We start from the raw sequence: 24,037 nt of genomic DNA, 5'->3' as shown, positions 1-24,037 counted from the left end.
GTCTGTACGAATTTCTGTACAAAATTAAGATTGTGTCTCTCAGACAAGTCGCTTAATGCACTTGTATTCTTGAAATATTATTATAAGAAGTAAAAATGTATTGATTTAGAACTTATCACGAAAGATATATAATAAAACGGTGTTCGTCACAAAAATAAGCTATTGACTGTAAAATTAGTGAAAATATGGAAAAAACAGTAAAAACAGCTGTTAACAGCTGTTTTTTGAAAATTGAAAACAGTAAACAGCTGTTTTTCAAAAATGACTGTTTTTCAGAAACCCTACCCTACATGTAAGACCTTGATGCTGATATTTATGGTTTGGGCATCAGAGTCTTACTACCTAAATAATGGCACTGTGTAGCATGTTTTGATGGACCAACATAGTAATGGAAGTAAAATTTTCAGGAATATCTCACACAGCTGGCATCTAAAATAACGAAGCTTTTCTACAAAGTAAAGTCATAATGTTTTAGTCAGACTTTGATGTCTTCTCTAATAAGTTCAGATTTTCACATAAGAAATGGACCTGTTTTCAAGTTTAATTGGCATACAGTTCATTTGTCTGGAAAGCGGTGAAAGACGGGAATGCCGAAATCGGGTTAAATTGAAATATTCTTTTTTAACGAAACGAATAAAAATATATTTAGCCTATTGGAACTGTAAGCAACGTTTCGTTTAGTTCAAGAAACATATCCCCAACATGAAAATACTTTGGCATACCTTGACTAACAAAACATGAAAATGCATACATTTGCTAGTGTGAGATTTTGATTCCACCAGGATAAAAACAGCACAGTAAGTATATTAATTACATACCAATTTGTGGAAGGCTGCCAAGTGTGTGAGATATTCCTGAAACCATGACTACTTGTTCCAATTTCAGCTGACATCGGAACATGCTATACAAGCCTGTTTCTTGGGTAGTAAGACATAGCACTAGAACAGAAATACCATGTGCTATGTCTTGCATTGTAGTACTAACCTTTCATGATGACTAGTTGGTCCTAAATGAAAATGGTGCATGCTGAGATCCAGTATGGCCACAACAGGTAATTATTGTGTTGCTACAACTCAGTGGAAAGTCATATCTACATGTAGTTACTACCAGAAGACTCCTTAAGACATCTAGTTGATTCTAAATTAAAATTGTGCCAATCTGACACCCATTTTGGCTGCCATGCTGTCCATTATGAAAATTTGAAAATCTTGTTATTGCTTTTCCTAGATTGAAGATAGTATTGACATGAGGTTTTCACCAAAGATCAGATCATTTTTAGTTGGTCTTCATTGACAATAGTACTGAAATGACACACAATATGGTCACCATTGCATCCACCTTAATTTCGTTAGTACTACTTTTGAATGGATGGCCATATTCATTCATACAGTTTTTCACCAAAAATTATCAACCTTCCAGTGACTGGTTGTTCTGCCACATTAGCTCATTTAAAAATCTTGTTATTGCTTAGAAATATGGTTTCAGCACTAAACAGTTATAAAGAAGAAATGGTCTTTTGAATTTCTGGAAATTCTTTTCGGCCAGTTGAGTGTCAGTCCCTTGAGGGACTCTTGGTTTCTGATTGCAGTCTTATGACACATTTATTTTAGTTTACAAAATTGTTAAATTTGTAAATGAGCATGTATATGGCACAGATGTCGAGATCAAATGTCCAGTTTAATTATTAGTTATTTTCGTTGGTACGTACATACATACATACATACATACATACATACATACATACATGATACATACATACATGATACATACATACATACATAATGATGTTTTATAGTAATTCATCAGAATCTGTATATTCAGCAAATGCAATAAAAGAAGAATGGTATGCACAGTGTAAATGATGTATTTTATGCACATTGTCTATGGTGTACTGTATGCATGTTGTGTATGGCATATGGCATGCACATTTTCTATGGCTTGCATGTTGTGAGGATTAATATAGTTGGGGTGGGGTGCTCCCAGTATTTTATTTAAACTATTAAAGAAGTGCTACCCAGGCTCAGTTTTGGTTGGAAGTTAAATTAGTGAAAGTATGATGTAAAGCTCCGAGCAACCCATTCAGTAATGCCGACGGTTAGATGGTTAAATATACAAAAAGGTTGAAGTTTAATGAATAACAATTTGATAACAATTCAGTAATCAAATGATTCAGATTCCCAATTACACTCCTTCCACTCGACCCTTTAATAGCCTATTGGATCACTTGATTAGCAGTGTGAGATTGTTTTTAATTTGTCTTTGTATTCTACTCATCTGTGGTATTCTTCTATCTCCTATTTCTTGCATTTCCTTCTTTTCCTCTCTGACTTTCTCCAAATTACTTCTCCTCCTTGTTATACATAACGCAAGCAGCAGACTCTCTGATTGTTGGCCAATCATGTGACAAAGTCAGTGCCAAGTCAAGACCTGTATTAAAGGTCACATTCCAGCATTTGGTATGGAAGATAAGGGTTAAGTGAATGAGTAACTTTCCATAATTATCTTAATTAAATAAACAAGAAGAGGTAACAACAGCTGTCATTTGAGTAACAGGCTTTAAATTAGTCAACACAATGTTTGTTGAATAGATAGCTTTAAACATAAAAGCATATTGATAAAAAAGCACATAGTGTAATGGGTTATAAGGTCTCACTTGCTGAAATGATATTGTAGTGAGACCACAATGGTAAAAGACCATGGGAGTACACTGCACACTCCTAATGAATAGATGGTCTGATTGACATGGGGTTTTCACCCTCCCACCCCCCACAACAACTTCTGATGCTGTATAGTTTGCCCTAAACAAAAATGGTGTTGATCTGACATCCAGTGTGGATGCTACTGCAGCCAGGCTTGTTATTGCTATTTCTATTCAATGGAAAGTCATATTGACATAGGGCTTTCACCAGAAGACTTCTTATGATGTCTAGTTGGTCCTGAATGAAAATGGTGCCACACAGACATCCAATAAATCTGCCATAGCAGCTATCTTGAAAGTCTTTTTGGCACTATTCAGCCTGAATTGTTGCTCAAACGAATGTGTGGTTTACACAGAAATACATGTTATAATGGCTAGTTGGTCCTAAATGGAAATAGTGCCAGTCTGAAAACCAAAATGGCCACCACTGTAGCCATCTTTAAAATCTTGTTCTTGCTACTTCTACTGACTGGATGGTCATATCAGCATAGGGTTTTCATTAAAAAAACTTCTTACATTGTCTGATTGGTGATAGAAGAAAATGGTGCAGATCTGATGTCCAATATTTGAAAATTTTGTTACAGTTACACCTAGCAAACTGATGGTCACACCAGCATTGGGTTTTACTGAATGACTTACGATGTCAAGCTGGTCTAATCCACATAGGCAAGATACAGAATTATATAGAAGCTTCACATAAAAATGATTACTAAGTGTTCCGAAAAGTATTTAAATCATACACGAGGTACAAGTATGTAATGTCTCGTATGTGTTTATGCTATGGTGGCTGGTTATAATAACTGGCTTGGAATTAGTGGGGTGGGGCAGATTTCAAACCATGTGAGTTAGTCATCATTAGTTATTCTGTGGAAGGTAAGAAGGTGTTGTCAACAGTGATTTTGTTGAACTGACAGAAATAAGGTGTCTCAGATGAATTCTCAATTTAAAGAAAAGGCAAACAACTAATAATTATTCATGGCTGCTGAAGATTAAGTAGCTTGTATAGGGTAAGCATTGGTTTTGTATTGATTCTTCACGTCATTTATTGATAGATGGAAAGATGCATCATTGTTCCACCCATATATACATATATACATACATACAGACATACATACAGACACACCAGAAGACTTATTATAATTTCTTTTTAGTACTACTGACATTTTGTTGGTCCTAAATGAAAAAGGTGCCAATCTGTTATCCAATATGTCCACCACAGCAGCTAATTTGAAAATCATGCCATCACTAAAGAATATCAGTGAAGGTGTTAGCACTCAGCTGTTAAAAGGGGGAAATGGTCTTAAGTTGAATTCCATGAAATTCTTTTGGTCAGTAGACCATCAGTCCCTTCAAGGGACTGATGGTAATACCATATACCCATTAAACTATTTTTATAAATGATGCAGACTGCTTCTGTGGCCTAGGTGGTTAGAACATCTGCCTCGGATGTGGTAGGTCGCAGGTTCAAACCCCACTTGAGTCATTCCAAAGACTTATAAAAATGGTACTGGCAGCTGCCTCACTTGGTGCTGTGTTAGGAGGTTAGAGTTAGGACTGGTCTGCCTGGTGTCAGGATAATGTTACTGGGTGGGACACGATGCTATGTGTCTGGTATAATGCTACAGCATTAGACATTACTGTCAACTGTCACACTGCAGACATTGAAGTGATGTAACTCAAATTGTTAAAGCTACATTTAAAAAAAATCCAAAAACACTACAAATATTGCAGCCTTAGTATGTATTTAGACTGTCTAGAGAAGAGGATAGATTGCACATGATGAGTTGGATACACTGTTTCATTGATTAATCAGTGCCAAAAGAATAGTGACATAAATGTCAGTAGGTTTACTGAATTAGCCTCATCTGTCTTGTTTGCTCACTTATACAAAGACACATTTTTAATTAATCTTGCTTACCTTATCTATACATGTTGAAATCATACACATTTGTAACTTGATGCAAAATAATGACCAGGGTTCATGAAATGGATGAAGATCGGTGTTAGGAAGGTTAGAGTAAATCTGTCGAAGTTGACTTCTGGGAAATCTGTCAAAATTGACTTCTAGTTTCTACAAAAACATAGTTTATTTGAGCTTGGTGTATTTAAGCACTAAATTGATTAAACAAGAAATTTTACATCCGAAGAAAGCCTTGATCGATTTGAGTAGGTCTGCACAGTAGTCCTTAGACATCATTTTCTGCCTATCAATGACTAACTCACTTGCGGTCAGGTCAATAACAGCGGGCACTTGATACTGACTAGTGATGGGACAATTAATCAGAATAGTTGAAGATTAGCCAGAAAAGTTAAACAACCAAAGTTTGATTGTGATTTCCTATAATTGTGATTTGCTATAATTGAGTAGAACTTGTCTTGAAAGACGACATTCTTTTTAAAAAAATATTCTTTCCTGAAAGGTTGGTTCTCTCAAGACACTATATGATCAATAAATCTGCATATAGAAAACCTGTCTTTCAAGACAGGTGGTCTAAAAAGAAAAAACAGGTTTTCCTTTATAAACAAGAAAATTAATTTTCAACATGTTTTGGGGCAAATCCTTCCAGGAAAAGTAAAATATGTGAAGAATATCTTTAGATCAGGCATGTGCAACTTCATCCAGGGTGCTGGCCAAATAGCGCTTTTGAAGTGTACCCAGATACTGCAAATGAATCAGATAAAACTGGGCTGTGGGCTGGATGTGGCCTGTGAATCATTGCCAACAGCATCACAGATAACAAATGTGCAGTTAAGCCATTCAGCTTTACAGAATACAAACAAATTCATACTTAACAAGTGTGTGATGATTCAGTTGTACCTTTTTTCATTAAATAATTTCAAACTTACACTCACCATGATTTAAAGTACTGACTCATGGGCATAGGATTGTTGATTTTAACAGTACTTTTAACACATTATTGGCTAAGTGCGTTTCTCAAGGTCACAATAGGCTTGTCTAAATAGGCTGATCTGGGTTGGCGTTGAAATTGCAGCCCTTGGATTACGAGCCAACTTGTAACTTGGTTTTTAGCTTGTACCATATGATTACTGTCTGAAAGTGATTTGGTTTGGTTTTTGTTGGTTTTAATGGCATTTTTAACACATTATTGTCTATATCAATTCAAGAAAATGGGAGCTTATTGCCTTTTCCACTAATACAGCCGACCTTTGCTGGCCAGGGTGGGTGGTTAATGAATCTGTGGCCACCAGTGCTCCCTGTCTAAAAATAATGAAAGAGTTTTGCGGTGAACTTGTATAAAACATTTAATTAAAAAAGTTTCAGAGTTGATTTTATATATCTGGATCCATTATAAAACCTTGAGTTACATTTGTCTTAATTTTTTATATCAGCCTTTTTCATGAGAGGATTTTATAAACCTCCATATAAGTTAGTTTTTTTTAAGTTTTCAGTTTTTCATGTTTAATATTTCAATCTTTCACCACACTGGTTTGGATTTAATTAAATTAAGAAAGTAACAGCAAAGCTTATGTTATTTCCATTACCCCTTGCTGCTAGGATATACATGTCTATGACACAGCATGTACATCTAGTTTTACAAGCATTGGGGAATATTGTAGTTAATGTACAGTTGATTAATCATTTTTGGGGAAAAGTGATGAATGATGATATTTTCTGATTAATCAATGATTAACTGACTAAAAATGAATAAAATTAAATACTTATGAAAAGTCTCATCATTTCAGTATGTTAGTGTATTTTTCCACTAGAGTGCCACTTGCAAAATGTTATAGGTACAGTACAGTTTCAAACATTTTCTAACCAGACTTTATATACACAATAGTATTAGGAAGATAAATCAGTCATGTGATTGGTAATATGACCCTAAAGTTGGAGTTTTCATTAGTTTTCATGGGTGGAGTAGATGTTGCAGGTGGGAAGGGGTTGGAGGGTTGGTTTGGAATATGCTATAGAATGTTAGGGGATTTATGATGGGGGACCATTGTAGTTGCTCAGGTTGTTGAGGCTTGTTGGTAACTTGGGATCATTTGATTAACTGGCCTTTTGAGATGGCCACTACATATAGTTGGGTAAACTATTGACAAAGAGAAATGGGCAGATAAAAGAAAATCCTGTTGTCCTCAAGTGGGGATTGACAGTGTTGGGTTTGTAGACCTATGCATTGTAGATATATTTCTTGATTGTTGACACTCAATTCAGAATTGAAAGAGAAGTGAAAATCTTGTTGATCTTGGTAAATAGCAGAGTTCAAAATGATGTTCTTTGTATTTGCTTAACTCTCAAAAAAGTATTTATGTTTGTTGATAAGAACAGCAAAAATATTATGCCTGTTACAAAATTTGACAAGAAATTTGACAGTTTGTCAATGTTTGTTTCAGGTACCACACGATCTCCAAGACCTGGTGAATCAAATGGAGTAGACTATACGTTCCTTACTCTTGAAGAATTCCAGGAGTTAGAAAAGAGTGGTGCTTTGTTGGAAAGTGGTATCTTTGATGGTATGTATCAACAGAAATGTTGAGTGTGAAGTTATTACAAGTGGTATATTTGATGGTATATATTAACAGTTTTTTTTTATTGTGAAGGTAATGCATGTGGCATATTTGATGGTATATATTAACAGGCTTTTTTATTGTGAAGGTAATACAAGTGGTATATTTGATGGTATATATTAACAGGCTTTTTTATTGTGAAGGTAATACAAGTGGTATATTTGATGGTATATATTAACAGGCTTTTTTATTGTGAAGGTAATGCATGTGGCATATTTGATGGTATATATTAACAGGCTTTTTTATTGTGAAGGTAATACAAGTGGTATATTTGATGGTATATATTAACAGGCTTTTTTATTGTGAAGATAATGCAAGTGGTATATTTGATGGTATATATTAACAGGCTTTTTTATTGTGAAGATAATGCAAGTGGTATATTTGATGGTATATATTAACAGGCTTTTTTATTGTGAAGGTAATACAAGTGGTATATTTGATGGTATATATTAACAGGCTTTTTTATTGTGAAGGTAATGCAAGTGGTATATTTGATAGTATCTATTAACAGGCTTTTTTATTGTGAAGATAATGCAAGTGGTATATTTGATGGTATATATTAACAGGCTTTTTTATTGTGAAGATAATGCAAGTGGTATATTTGATGGTATATATTAACAGGCTTTTTTATTGTGAAGATAATGCAAGTGGTATATTTGATAGTATCTATTAACAGGCTTTTTTATTGTGAAGATAATGCAAGTGGTATATTTGATAGTATCTATTAACAGGATTGTTGAGTGACTGTATTGCCAGTGGTATATTTGATGGCATGTATTAACAAGCTTGTTGAGTGTGAAAGTGGACTGATGTTTGCATGTTAAAGCAGGCTAAATTGACCTTATCGTTCCTCACCATATCTAACTTTGGGGGGTGGGCAGTGTAAGTTGTCAAAGCTGTTTGCCTATACTGGTTTTTCACAACTCACCTCTCTCCGTTTGTGTTTGAGCTCCAGCTCTGTTGATGTGGTTATGTGAGAAAGCTTGCAAGTAGCTTCCAGTGGGTCGGTGGTTTCTCTTGGGTACTTACTCCACCAAATATACTAGCTGTCATGTATAGCCTATCATGTTCTGAAAAATGACGTTAAACTCCAAAACCGAACCTAATATATTTCAGTCTTCATTTTGGTAGATTAAGCTCCTCACTTGATTTCTCCTTAAATCCAAGGAGGTTTAGGAGGTTGTCAAAGAAGTAGTTTTTATCTTGTCTGCATAAGCTTGAATAGACATCGGTATGGCTTTATCAGTAGTAGCAATGGAAGGATCAATGTGATGATTGCATCTGTTAGTTTTATGTTTACATTTACAAATGTCCGACACAGTAGCAGCTCATCATGGCACAATTTGCAGGTGAGATGCCATGTTCCCTGGAATCTTCAACCCATGTTATTAAATGATGCATATTCAAAATTTTGACTGATCTTATGTTAGATTTGAATGGTGCAAGGTTGATGTGCTTAATTTGTGACAGTAATTAATAGCATTCTTCATAACTAATGTTTTCAGTCAGATTTAGTGGGGAATCATTTTAATGAAGTACAGTTGAATAACTTTTGATACATTTGGTATGGATTGAACAACATTCGAAAAGAATTGGTCCTGAAGACTTACTGAATTGAAAAATGTTTGGTTTTATCTTTGAAAAGTCTTTGAATTTGTTGAAAAACTATGTACTTTCCAAAAATGCATTAAATTTATGTAGAGAATACAAAAGTGTTACAGCTGATCAAAGTATGTCATTTTTATATTGAGAATTTTTCTTATTTACATGTATTGTCAAAAAATAATGAATAAATAAATAAAATGGACTAAAATTGTATAGATCAGATGATACACAAGACCAGTAATTAACAGAATTAATGTATGGAAAAGATTGTTTCCACAAGACATGAAAACTTTTGGAATTTTTGTGGAAACTCCATTAAAAATGTTCTCAGTGGTATTATAAACCATGCTGAGTTTACCTAGAATATGCAGTTCATACATGCATCATGATGTACAAGGTTTCAGGTCATGTACATGATAAAAATTACGCAGAGAGAGAAATTGCTCTAATTAGTGTTGATAACCATAGGGTGTGGGTGCCTTTTTATCTGAATTGCAGATTTTGTACCACCGGAACTTGTATATCATAGTTAATGTCTGTACTCATTATCAAAACATGGGCCATCTTGAACACCTTGACTTGTGTCTGGTTTCATGCTGAAAATATGCTTTTAGATCTTGGGCTAAATGGTTGACTTGAATCATCTGGACAGTATATACCACACCAGTGTCATGCATGTACATTCAGTATATAATTCTTTCAGAACATTTTAGTGAAGCAGAATTTTAGCAAATTAGGTTAGGTCACTATATGTGTATTTGCAAACTGTTTTTGCCAAAAGTGATAAAATAAACTAATCATTAGTTACTTGCTGGTATTTCATGTCATTAACGTGCTCATTTGACAAATTTTTGTAAGTATTGAATGATACCAAAATATAATGATCTCTGGTATTCAGGTGTGTTATAGGATGTGTGATTGTAGGATGAGCACTAATTTCTGAAAAATTATGCAAAGAAAAATTGACCAAATGCTTGAAAATGATGCATTATCTTTTGATGCCCGATCTTTATTTCTTTAATGGCGGTGGGAATTTTGCCCTTAAATTTTCTGTTCTAGACAGCTCAAAATTAGCAGTAGTCTGCTATCCAGATGAAATTGAATTTCCTGTCAAACTAGTCATTTCATAATTTTAGTAGTCTGATGGCTGGTATAGATTTAGTTGTCACCAGTTAGTGTTTATTTATGCTATCATATGTAGGTTTTGAAAGTCTGAATGATGGGATGATGCACAAGTTCTCTTGGACTTAATCACACAAATCCCGATAATTTGATGTTCCCCTGGAGGGTTACAGCAAATGAGGATTTTACAAATCCTGTTTCAAAATGATGCTTAAATATAAATCTTTACAAGTTTTGTTAGATTTATAAAGTAAAGTTATATGTCAAAGACTGTTAGTCATGGTTTCCTCTGACCTGTCTTACCTCATTTTAGATATTTTGACATTTATGTTAAAGGCATGAAGTCAGTGTGCAGTGCCTGCTGAAAGGTTGAAATTCATCCAAAAACATGCTTTGTTGGCATAAGTTTGCCACTTACTGCAGGGCCTTGAAAACTTAAACAACCATACATGAGCCCTATCTGCATGAAATTGATGAGGTGATTTATCTGCTTGGAAATTAAAAGACTGTAAACCAGATTTGTGAACTTGTTAGTTGTATCATGACCATCCCTATTAAGTTTTCATCATAACATCCTTAAAGGATTAGCATAATAGAGACACATTTTGTTCAAAGGGTCATATCTGTTATGAAAAACTGTCAGTGCCTATACTAATATAATGAGAGATGTTGTCACCCTGCTTTCACTGTAGCACAGTGGGTACTGCCTTCTGGAGTTTTGATACATATGGGCCGGCGTGAATCAGGTCTTTGTCAATTTTATCTTATTAAGTTATTTGTTTTGTTTCTTTGTTTTTGTTTTTAGCTCTACTGGTCATAGAAGAGTTTATGGTATGGTCTGTTGTATGTTGTCTGTCTGTCCATCAGCACAGTTTTGTTATGCTTCTCCTCCTAAACTACTTTTAGGATTGCCTTCAACTTTACACACACATTAATCCTATGATCTAGTTGGTCCTAAATGAAAATACTGCAGCTCTTATATTGAATATCATCACCAAAATGTTGTTAATCTAGATAGGTGTCCGAAGGACTAGTGAAGATTTGGCAGGATTAGTCCATCAGACTACAAGGAACTTGCTTATAATTCTTGGCCTGTCTGGAATAGTCCAAGAGTATATTACCAGTGCATTAATTAGAACACATGTTTTTGTAAGAGCCTGTCTTCCGTACCTTAAATTTCTTGTCCAGGACTTAACAGACTATAATGTTGTGTATAGATTTTTAGGAAAGGTAACCATGGACTTATTTCATTCTTACATTTAAAAATCAGAAAGCATGAAATGTATGCAGATATGCATTTCCTGTTTCTAAATACTAGAGTAAATTTTGGTCCTTGATAAAGAGTAAACCTAAGTAAGTCAAAGGTCAGCTATTTAATATCTCAGGGATTTGTGTCGTTGGTCCAGGCTAGTTGGCCATTGCCGTCATTTTTGCAGTTACATTGATATTGTGATTTATATTGGACCAAACAGGATATATGCAGTCATGGAAACATGATCATACACCTTTATCTGATGGATTTTGGGGTATGATGTGAGGGTGGTATCTGGGGTGGGGTGTGCTAATGTACTGAAAACGAAGAATTTGTCATGAACATTTGATGCATAGTTGTATATACTCACTTATAAGCCGAGTCCAACTGAAAACTGCATAGACCCAAATCTGCGGTTACATAATGTGCTGGCAGATCTGGGTCTGTGCAGTTTCATAGGAGTATTCAGTAGAAAACACAATATATACCCTTATCTACAAGCACATTATGCTACAGCAGATCAGGATCTTTGTTGCTTACAGTTTGACTGGAACTATAAGTATTTACAGCAGTTCAAATTTTGAATATTATTGTCCTTCTTTAAATTAAAATTAGAGAACTGTGTACTACTTCAGTCAATATAATCTTTTAATTCTTGTTGTTGAAGTAAAATAACTTCCTCATACCTTGTATGCTTGTGTTCAAATAGGATCTAACTGTGGTATATACAGATCTGTGGTTGCATGATGTGCCAACAAGCCAACAGATATGGATCTCTGCAGTTTGTTAGGACTAGTAAAAAAAACCCACAGACATGATCTGCAGGTGCATTATGTGATGGCTTATCAGAGTCTGTGTTGTTTGTTTGGACATATCAGTAGAAGAAACAACGTAGGACAATTTGCTAGTGGCAGGTCTGGATGTATGTTTATTTGCAGTTGGATCTAACATGTTAGTATGTACAGCTCTTAGAATAAACCATGAGAAACATTTACACATCTAAAGGATGTGCCCTTGTCTTAAAATAAATGAGAAGGATGTTTGCAGTTTGTCAGTCTGATAGGGAATTAAAAGGTAATTACGTCTGTGATGAAGGTCCATCCACTAGAGAGCTTAGTTTACATTTTTGGGTCTGTGTCTTACAAATGCTGGAAGCTTTTAGAGCTGAAATTCATCATAAGTTTTAAACTTTGATTCATTCATCAAAGTTTGAGTCAGATTATAACATTTGGTGTATGTATACAGGTGGAGGCTTGCTATCTTTCCCACCTGATCTGTTTCCTCCTTTGCTATTTTTCTTCCTGTATCAGAAGGAAACAATCTGGTTATACCATAACAAGCTAACCCCATATTACATTATATTACCATGTAAATTGTGCCATCAAACTGCAATCAGCGACTGGCTTTAGCTGCAGTTTCCATTAAACAGCATCATGGGTTTGAAAAATAAAAACATTCACTCATCCAGTTCAGGCATGGACTGCAAAATATACTTGCCCCAAATAGACTCTTAGAAGAAATCAGATGGAAATGTAAATATTAAAAAAATGACCTAAATTAAGCCATGTCTGAGGTTATTTTCTGGAAGTTATTCTGCAGGGATCTTTATAGGATAGACAACCAGTTGGCCATGTGATGGACCAGTGGCCCACTTTTCTTTCTAAAGAAGTGCAGAATTTAAAAAAACAAAACAGTGGGGCATTTAAAGATTATCAATGCCTCCAAGAAAATTTTATATGGCATGTATTTCTTAATGTTGCTTTTGGAGCAAAGCAATTGCTACATTTTAATTGGTCTTGTAAGGGACACATTCAAAATATGAATACAGTTTAAATGTGTTTGACTTGTCTTGCAAATTGATGTGAAACCACGTAAGAGAGATCCCAGTTCTTTGATCCTTCTAACACCAGTTGTAAGTAATTACAAATTGAGACTGATCTGCTCTCCTTTTGGTAAGCATTGATTAGTACTGAAGAGTGAGAGTGAAGTGTTTGTAAGAGCTTCATGGAATCAAAAGGAAAACAAACTGCCGGTAGAAAGTGTATACTTAATTGAACAAGTTGGCAAAATTCTCAATAGAACCTTGTTTTTAATAAAGAGAAACACTGGTTACCCCAGTTTTAACACTTACCAGTTTGGCAGAAATTTCACCATTTCAAGTTGGGCAAGAAATTTCAAGCTCTTGATGATGACCAAGAATCATCTGTATTATAAGGTCTAAGTTGTTCCCATACTGAAGCATGATTCTCACAGGTACATGTAAATATGATTCTAAAATATTTTGCATGTACTTCATAAAGTCTGTTTAGATTAGTTAAAATCTGTTGTACATTGACGTTGTTTGTACACAGTGGTCAAAGTATAGATGTTATCTACTTTCTTGGCATTTATTTATTATTTCTGTAAAAATGTGAAACTATAAAAATATACTTTATATTTTACATAATTGAAGTCATGAAACTTGAAGATCAGATTCACATTATCCATGAATGGGTTTCATTTTGCTTTGGCATTTCACGAACTATGTAATCAATTATGAGCTTCATGAAAGCTGCAAGTTATGAAATTTAAGTAAATAAATGGCAGGCTTAAAAAGATGGGAAATATTTATGAAGATAAAAGTCAGAAGTTTGCTTTTACCCATATTAATTGATTATTTTGTCTGTGTGCTGGAAGGATTCATTATTTGGTTCCAGTGTCTACAATTTGTCTTGAAGATATTAAGGAAACTTATCTGTTTAAACATTAAATCTGAGTTTCATCCAGTCCTCATTACCTTCAAAACAAAATACAAGGTATTCTAAACATCATTTTTGTTTCTTTGTTTTTTTTTTTTTTTTGGTTAATTGTCGTTTCTCATGTCTGAGGCATGATGTCACTGTGCTAGACATGACTATAAACTGCCACACTGCAGACATCATTGCGATACGACTAAACTTGTTAACGCTAAATTTAAAATCCAAATCACACCATATTTGTACATGCACATATGTTCATAGATTTCGTGCTTGGTAGTGGTTCATGCAATGAATTTAAAGTCAGACAAATAGTGATACTTTTTGTGTAAGCAATAGGACTTTTTATGCAATTCATGAAAGAGAGTAAAATAGAGTTCTGCTGAAAATGTCATTTTTTTGCAAAACTTATATTTATTGTGTACTTCATTATAGAACAATCTCATTATAAAGTGGTGGATTACATTGACAATATTGTAATGAGGTTGTACAGTACCAGTATTGTCAGGTCTCACTACATGTATATTGTGGTATAATCTATGGTTTCCATGGACATTTAGTCTTAAGGGCATACTGTACCATTTTATGTCCAGTCTGACTATTTTGTTGCATACTCTATGGCTTCCAAGGACATATTGTCATAAGGGCATAGTGTACTAGTTTTTTATCAGGTATATTTTGGTACAGTAAAACCTGTTATGAGAGACGGCCCCTTCTGCCAATGAAAAATAGTCTCTCCAGACAGGTGGTCTCTCATAACAGATTTGTACAAAAAGACCAATTTCCAAGGTCCAGTTTCAGAACAGTTTTAAGAAAAATAACCACAATCACTGTACATATATTCTATTCTTTATTAATAGCTCTTGCTAAAATATTGTGTGCATTTATCTGAAAACAAAATTATATAGCAACAAAGATATACTTGATTTGAAGATCACATGTACATGTATTAGCATATTTAATAAATTCTTATTTACTCTTTCCTTTATAACACCCTAAATTTGTTTTACCGATGTTTAAATCACTATTTTGCAAGTGGTCTGCTCTTTTTCACTTCTTTCAGTTACAACAATTATTTTCTTCAGCATTAAAATTTGTCTCTTTTTAGTTGGAGGTACTTCGATTGTTATATAGTACTAGGTGCTAACATTATTTGTGCTCAGTTGTAATATAGACTGTAAAGATGGTTTTTACTAGGATTTGAGGAAATATGAAAAATCTATACATGTACATTGCATATCTAACAATTAATAAAATCAAAAGAAATAGGTATCTCATCCAGAAACAGTGTTAGAACTGGTCAGCCTGGTTTCAGGATAATGTGACTGGGTGGGACATGATGCTACATGTCTGCGGCATGATGCCCCAGTGCTAGACATCACTATAAACTGTCACACTGCAGACGTCATAGCAATATGACTGAAAATTTTTTAAAGCTACATTAAAAATCCAAATCACACACACACTCATCCAGAAACACAATCATTTACTTGAAGAAAAAAGTCAGCGGCTTAATTCAAGGAAGACATACAGAAATTAACTCTATAAACAAAGCGTGTAACCTAGTCACACCAACTTGAACTTTAATAGATGACAGCTTGGAGATTGGTGTGTATTAACTGTATCTTGAGGGAAAAATAAAAAGAACAAACATAACAAACATCACTATCAATTGAATCCCACAAATGATTCTCACTTGCTAGTTTATTAGACAATAATAATAATAATAATGAGGACTTTGTATAGCGCCTAATCTTTAGAAGCTCTAAGCACTTTACAACATTAGACAACACCTATAAGATAAAAAACATATAATGATATGATTACAAAAACAAACACCATGAAATTAAAAAACATTAAAAAAACCATGCTGAGAATATTTAAGGTAGGAATCAATGACCTTGTCCACCCCAGGCAATATGGAATACTCTGAAGACAAAACAGTATGTGTGACCACTAACTTAATTTCGGCACTACAGTGGCAATTCACGACATGTACATTGGCCTGGTTTACAGACTGTACCGTTTCTCACTATATACAAACCAGTAGCCAGACTGGTTTTTTTTATTTTTTATTTTTATGTCTTTTTTTTATTATATCAAAACAATCTTTACTATTCAAGTGGTTGTTGTTACAAATGATTACTTAAAGGTCAGCGGTGTCTCTGTTCTTGCGATACGGTCATTCATAGGGATACTGGGTCTTACACATACATATGTGTTAGGTACAAAAAGGCTGGGAAACCAGGCTAAGTGATGGAATAATCTACAAGTATTTCAGTCTGGTTTACCATAGAAAATATAAACACTATAAGCATACCTAACATAGTTCAATTATTGGTAGCAAGCCTGTTATTTTGGTTTTATTGTTTTTTTTTTTTTTTAGAATGGTGTAAGTGGTCATTGTTACAGTGATTAAATAACGTTCAGCAGAGTTTATCCCCGTTTTTGTGATGTTTTCGTTCATAGCAGTGGCGAAATGCAATTTTTGCCAAGACATTGTGGTTGCTGGTCGTGTTTGTTCAGCAAGTGGTTGCTCACGACATAGCGTTTATATTATAAAATCGATCTGTGTATTACGATTGTGGTTGGAAATGACAGGTGGTCGTTCATAGCAGAGGTCACTCATAATAGGTTTTACTATATACTCTACATGGACATTTTTGTCACAAGGGCATAGTGTGCTATTTTTATGTCAGGTCTCACTATATTGTGGTATACTCTTATAGCTTCTATAGACAGGTTTGTAACGAGGGAGTACAGTACCAGTGTTATGTCATGTCTCACTAACAATATGGAAGGGATGCTGTACTAGTGTTACATCAGTATATTGTGGTATATTTTATGGCTTCCCTGTAGTATTATAATGTGGGAGTTCTTTACCAGTGTTATGTCAGTGTGGTACATCTTTTCACATGCAAAAGCTGTCGATTCTGAAATACATTGTGGCATCCTGGTCCAGTTGAATTTATATAGATCCTATTTATGTATTGGTTGTGTAACATGTTACAAACATGTACACCTGGCACTTGAGTCTAACAGAGATATACAATGCCAGGAGTTTACAAAGAGCTAATGATTGTTGCTGGTGATGTAAACAAAAGACCCTGATGGATGCTGTCTGTACATTCTTGGAAATCCTTGAAGGAAAACATGAAATCTGTTCATGCAAACATTGTTTTGGAATCTCACATATCATTGCCATAAAGCCTTTAACTTTTGTTTTAGAGTAGTAAATATAAAATGTTGGGTTTGCAGTTGAACCTCATTTCTCTTAACTTTTTTGAGGACATGAGAATCATGTGAAGATTTTGAGGACTTCAAGGACTTCACCAGGCTGTAATGCGAAAGGAGCTTGTGGTATGGTCCTTTGTCTGTTGTGCAGAAAGGTGAAGGGAGCCTGTGGTATGGCCCTTTGTCTGTTGTGTGTCCATCTGTGATAGTTGCTTGTTGCCACTCTGGAGTCCACATTTCTGATGAGATTTCAGACTTGGGTTTATATCATTAAAATCTCAGAGTTCAGTAATGGGCTAGATCCATGCTTACATTTGATTGTCTGGGGTTTGCTACCACTTCTGTTTTCATTTCTCACCCAGAATGGGAAGTCATCTCGACATGGTGTTTTCACAGGAATACTTCATGTGATGTCTGGTTGATCTCATATGAAATTGTATAGATCTGACCTTCAATATGGCAACCACATTGGCCATCTTGAATATCTTGTTATTGTTACTCTTCCTAGATGGATGGAAGAATGGACTCAAATGAAAATTCAGCTGCTCTGACATCCAATTTGGCCACCATGGTTACTATCTTGAAAATCTTGTTATTGCTACTCCTTGGAAGCAGAAAGTCATATTGGTATGGTGATTCCACCAGAAGACTCTTTAGTTTTTGAAAGTCAGAACATTTGTTGTTGCTACTCCTTTGAACAGATGATCATGTTGACATATTTTCTGCAAAGACTTCTAATGATGTCTAGTTGTTCCTAAATGAAAATGGTGCAGTTCTATTATCCAAAATTAACAGCAGCTAATTTGGAACTCTTGTTTTTGATATAAAAAATATCAGTAGGAGAAATGGTTTTATCTTGCATTCCTATACTTTCTTTTTAGCTAGTAGAACATCAGCCCCATCTAGGGACTCTTGTTTTATCAGCGATCATGTATAATGACAATGACACTATGGCACATGAATTAAAACTGCATGTGACGGCAAAGGCATTGTCACAAAATATCAAAAAGATGTCCATTGTTATAAAGCTTCACCAGGTGTAGTTGGTAAAGAACTTTTAACAACAATGTTCACTTGCAAAAAGTAACTTAGTAAGTGCTTGATTACACCATTTCATCTAGAGTTCAAGTACCTGTGTTATCTGACTGAGATTTGTTGATATTGATCAATGTTACAAATTTATTTTGCTCTTGGCAAATACACCATGCGTTTTGACTTGCTTGTTTTAGGCAGTTCATTACGTTGGCCCAGGGGTGGGTGGAGTTTACACAGTGACATATCCTGGCCTGCTTGTTTATTTTGAGGTGCTACATTGCATTGTCTGGGGCCAGGTTGTGTTGGATGTACACAAGCACATGTCCTGGATAAAACACTTGACATGTAAATCTTCACCTGGTCTGATAAACTTAAGAACTTTATGTTAATTACAGTTTCAAGACTCATCTGATGGTATTTAAAAGGTGCTCATTCAGACCATAAAAGTTCTGAGCTCTTGCAGCCCTTGCAAAAAAAAAAAAGGAAGGAGATTTGTATACAGCATGTGCAGTTTTGAGAATAATTAGGTTGAAAATACCTGTATGATGCATATAATCTCTGTACTGTTGTCACTACAAGTTGGGGGGAGGGTGACATGATGATTATGTTTAGTACATGGTTTATGTATTTCTCACGGATTGTGCTCAGATCATCCATGCATGCATGCTTAAACATTTACATTTGACTTGAAGTCAAGACAAAATTAGGTTTAATGTTGTACATTTTCTTTACCTAGATCTGATACATTGCACATGTGTGCAATTAACATTATGTATTGATATGTGGGTTGTTTTTCATAGAGTTTTCTTTGTTACAATTCAGTTAAAGTCCCTACACAATGGATATTGCACCCCCCAACACTTTTCTTTTATTGGAACACTCATTGTCCATTAAGACATAATTTATTCCTAGCTGCTTCTGGAAAAGAAAAACATCCTTAATCAATTGGAATTCCTATTTTTGAGACCGATTCACTTGCCAGTGGCCGTTTACATTTTGATATAGAATAATTGACATTTTATCTACAGTTTAGTCAATTGAACCAATAAGCTAAAACGTGCTGTATTCAATGTGTACTTGCGTATGACCCTTGTCCAGCTGTAAACTGTACAGACCCAGATCTGCCATTGCAAACTGTACAGACCCAGATTTGCCATTGCACAATGTACAGGATGATCTATGTCTCTACACTTTGTTAGGAGCAACCATTAGAACAAACAATGTAGACTCTGATCTACCAGCACATGTGACAGCAGATTAGGCTCCATGTTGTTTGTAGTCCAACTTCGCTACAGCAAAGGTTGTATACAATTTCTTCAAATGATAATACTAAAAGCATATAGCAATGGTCTTCTAAGTAAGGTGTAATGATTGTACTGCAGTGTTAAGAAACAATCTCATTGTATTGATGATATTTCAAGCTTTTCTGTTTTATACATTTTGTACTTAAAGTATTGAGTTTATTTTTCCTGGCCATTTTACTACTGTAAATTTTGGAACATGATATTGTGGAAGAATGTATTTTAAATAGTTTATTCAATAGAACTAATAATGTATTGGCCAGACGGCAAAGCAATTGAGGCTGTATTTACTCCTTTGTAAGTAGAGTCAAACTGCAACTGTAGCCTGCAGATCAGAGTTTATGTTATTTGTTCTACTGATTGCTTGAGACAAATTGCACACAGATCTGCTGGTGCATTATGTGACAGCATATCTGGGTCTTTGCAGTTTGCAGTAGGACTGAACTTTTATAAGCAAGTACATATGGTAATGTCTGTCTGGAAGTTGGACCACCCCAGTTGCCTAAGTGGTTAGAGCAATTGCCTCAGATGCAGGAGGTCATGGCCTCGAACCCTGGCTAAATCATACCAAAGACTTATAAAAAAGGTACTTACAGCTGCCTTGCTTGGTGCTCAGCAATAAGAACATTATGATGCCCGAGTGCTAGACATCAGTATAAACCAGTTGTTCCCAAAGTGGGTGGTACCGTCCCCTGGGGGCAGTGGGATTATCGAGGGGGGCGCTAATGTTGAATAATGCTTTTTACGGGTTAAGGGGGTGGCTGAGGATAACCAAGGAGGCATTGTCCTGGAAAAAGTTAGGGAACCACTGTTCTAAAGTTCCACACTGCAGACATCGTAGCGATACAACTAAAAGAAGTTTAAAGTGGTATTAAAAATCCAAGTCACACATATATACACACACTCTGTCTGGAAGTCTGTTTATCTATCTCATTTCAACACTGATGTTAAGGGTTTGAGTTTAGACCATTTTTCTCCAACTGTTTGTAAAGTAAAAGAAGTTATTATTAGATGTACTGTATCATGTGGAATACTGGACCTTTTAGTGAAATTAGGTTAAAGTGATCCATGGTCCAGTGATGTGCTTACCTTTCATTTTAACTTATTGTCTCAGGCACCATTGTCTATAGAGTTGCACACGATAGGCTATATATGGTGGCCAGTATTAATGATAAAGGAAGAACCCGGAAAAACCCTGGGAAGAACCACCGACCCATGAGAAGCTACTGGCAAGCTTTCTCACATACCCACATTGGCCGAATCCTAGACTCGAACCCACACAGACAGAGGTGAGATGGCAGTGATCTGTAACGGAGAGCGCTTTAGATCACTCGGCCACTCGGGGCCCCCACAACTTTTTGTGTAACTGCATGAGTTCTAGGTTACAATGACCTGTATATCATTCATCCATATTGCCCTTGTAATTTTATTGCATGTGCATATTAACAGGATTTTGCTTAAGTTTTAGAACCAAGAATCCCATAAAGAGTTCTAATTCTGTTTAAATACATGTAATTTTTTTCAGAATGTGCAGATCACAAGTAGATTTTTATTTTCATATATGTTTTGGGAAATCAAGTATGGTGAGAGCTGATTTGATAGACCATCACTTCTGCCCATTGAAATTGTCTCTCATTTATAATCTCTCAGTAGATATCACATTGTGAATGGCAACAAAGCATAAAAGGTGGTCTTCATTAATTAACAGGTTATATATGGCAACAAAACGTAATAGGTGATCACAGCATATATCATATTACATATGGTAACAAAACAGAACTGTGCATTTAAGAATCTGGCCTCGCTTTCATAAACTTCAGTATCCACTCAACTGAAAATTTCATCCTTTGGTAAACATTTCCATAAAATCAAATTTTTGGTCAGTATTTTGGTGATAAGTTTCAAAATAACCAGATTTTCAGATCAAGGGTTTAAGATGTTTCCAATCACAGCTTACTGCTATAAACTCCTGGTGCATGATTTTGTCAGATCTTTTTAATCTTTATTCATGACTATCAATTATTAGTGATTATATATAGACAGATTTAGCATACGTGCATAGGTTTTATTTTAAGATCTTAAAAACTAAAATAGTGTAGGATCTATAAATAGATGCTTATGTACATGTTGACAGTTACTGATAATAATGTTTGTGGTAACATCATGACAAGTTTTGGGCTGTTTGCTATTGGATGGGTTTAGGTCAGGTGGGTTCCTACAAAATTAAGTTAATTTCTATTGGATAGGTTAGGCCATGTTAATTCTTACAAAATTAAGTTAATTTCTGTTGGATAGGTTGGGTCACATAAATAGGTGTTTTGAAATATTAGATTGATTAATAAGATCTGTCACGTGGGGTATATTGTGACATCTCATAATAGATTCTAGAAGCTTTAAATAGAAGAGATATCAGATTCATTCTTGTTTGGATTCATTCCTTTTTCAGATTCTTATATCATATTTTGAAATCAGTAAGCAGTTGTGTGTAATGTTTTGTTTAGGTAATTTGAGAGGAAGCATTAGTTAAGATTATTCAGTGGAAATAGAAGGTGCTTATTGGATTATACTATTATTATGGAACTATTGTGAATTATTCAGAGAAGTTCTGGACAATGGCATTTTGACAATGTTGCAACTCTTGGCAGACCAGTACACTTCCAGGTCTGAAATTTTTATGGAACATTTCATTCTTTTAGATTTTTACAATTATTTGTTTAGGATTATTTAGGATTCAGTTCATAATACTGTCATTTCCTCTTAAATTTTCATTTATTACATTGATAATTAAATTGTTTGTTAAGTTTTACAAAACTTGTTCTTTCTGTTACTTAGTTTATGACCATAGTTGTAACATTACAAATAATCATCTCGGATGCAGGCGGTCGTGTGTTTGATCCCAGGCAGGGTCATACCAAAGACTTACAAAAATGGTACTAACAGCTGCCTCGCTTGGTGCTCAGCATTAAGAGGTTAGTGTTACGACTGGTCGGCTTTGTGTTAGGATAATGTGACTGGGTGGGACATGATGCTACATGTCTGCGGCATGATGCCCCAGTGTTGGACATCACTATAAACTGCCTCAGTGCAGACATCGTAGCAATATGACTGATTTTTTTTTAAAGCTACGTTAAAAATCCAAATCAAACACACACACTCACACACACACACACAATCATCAAGTAAAACTTGAGAGTAGTTTTTACTCAAAGTTTGAGGTGTATTTTGAAAGTGGGACCTGGTCACAAATGAAAGATCGTCTCTTGGGTAGAGGTCATTACACTATTACAGTAAAATTGTTCTGTGCATGGAGAGTCTTGTCATAAAGACAAGTGGTTTCTCAGTAAAAGTCATTGCACTATTACAGCAAATTGATCCATGCATGAAGAATCTGGTCATAAATGGGGTTCTCTCACATTAGAGGTCATTATACTATTACAGCAAAATTGTCACAAATGAGAAGTGATCTTTCAAAAGAGGTCATTATACTATTACAGTAAAATTGATCCATGCATGTAGATTGTCATAAATGATGAGGTATCCATATTCATGCAAGCAAGGTTTTGTGTCATGTAAATTTAATTGATGATGCAGAGACAATGGCCTTGGTTAGCTGTGACATTTCTAAGACTGAGAGGTATATTATGTTGAATTTACAATGAATATATATATATATATATACACACACACACACACACACACACAGTGTAAATTCAGCATAATACATATCTACATATATAGAAGAAAGCTGAGTGATTCATGTTTTGTACTAGTGCCAGTGATAGAAGAAAGTTGAGTTCAGTGATTCATGTTTTGTACTAGTGCCAGTGATCTGTGAGAATGTATTACAGGATTTAATTGTTGATAGAATTAGTTGTGAAACTTGTATGTACAGATTAATTAATACTACAGAATTAGATTCTTATTGGACCTACATTTCTAATGCCTTAAATACACTCTATATCTAGAAAAACTAATTGCATGTGCTTCGTAAAATACAACTCTTCCCAACTTTTTTGTGTGCAATGTAATAATTTAAGATTGATCCAAGAGCTGCTGTTTATGCAGATTATGTAACATATATAGGTTGGATCCAATGCAGATGTCAAATACCATGATCTGCCATTGACTAATGAGCTGGCAGATCAGGGTCTGTATTTGTTTGTTGGAAGGGCAGCAGGCTGTTCTTTAATTAGAACAGGGCAAAGGACCTTCTTTTTTCTACTTACGAGAGACACGAATGCCCAAATATGAATTAATGTCAGTGTTTGCTTTTATGCCAAGTCCAGTTGTAAAAGAGCAGTCTCAGTTCTGCCATTATATAATGTACTAGCAGATCTGGGTCTATGCAATCTGTTTGGAGTAATCAATAAAACAAACAGACTTACAGTTGGACTTGCCTTATAAGCAAGTACTTAGAATAATATGGTTACAGTGAGAAAGAGCTGGAGGTGCATTTTTTATCTACATGACTGCACTCATGAATTTATAGTGGTTCATCATTAGTGTTGACTGATAAATTTTG

General features: G+C 34.9%; 1 protein-coding gene across 1 annotated transcript in view; it reads left to right on the top strand.

Annotated features, from left to right (window-relative positions):
- LOC149799650 (membrane-associated guanylate kinase, WW and PDZ domain-containing protein 1-like) overlaps window positions 1-24,037 on the top strand; it is a 209,479-nt gene that overhangs the window by 17,963 nt on the left and 167,479 nt on the right. The window contains exon 3 of the mRNA XM_089958995.1: window positions 7,058-7,177. Within this exon, the coding sequence (XP_089815121.1) occupies window positions 7,058-7,177 (120 nt within the window). The remainder of the gene's footprint in view (window positions 1-7,057; window positions 7,178-24,037) is intronic.

The sequence above is a fragment of the Sinohyriopsis cumingii genome, chromosome 5 (assembly GCF_028554795.1).
Source record: "Sinohyriopsis cumingii isolate HCF-2022 chromosome 5, ASM2855479v2, whole genome shotgun sequence".
NCBI classification, from domain to species: domain Eukaryota; kingdom Metazoa; phylum Mollusca; class Bivalvia; order Unionida; family Unionidae; genus Sinohyriopsis; species Sinohyriopsis cumingii.
This window is presented reverse-complemented; position numbering and strand designations above follow the sequence as displayed.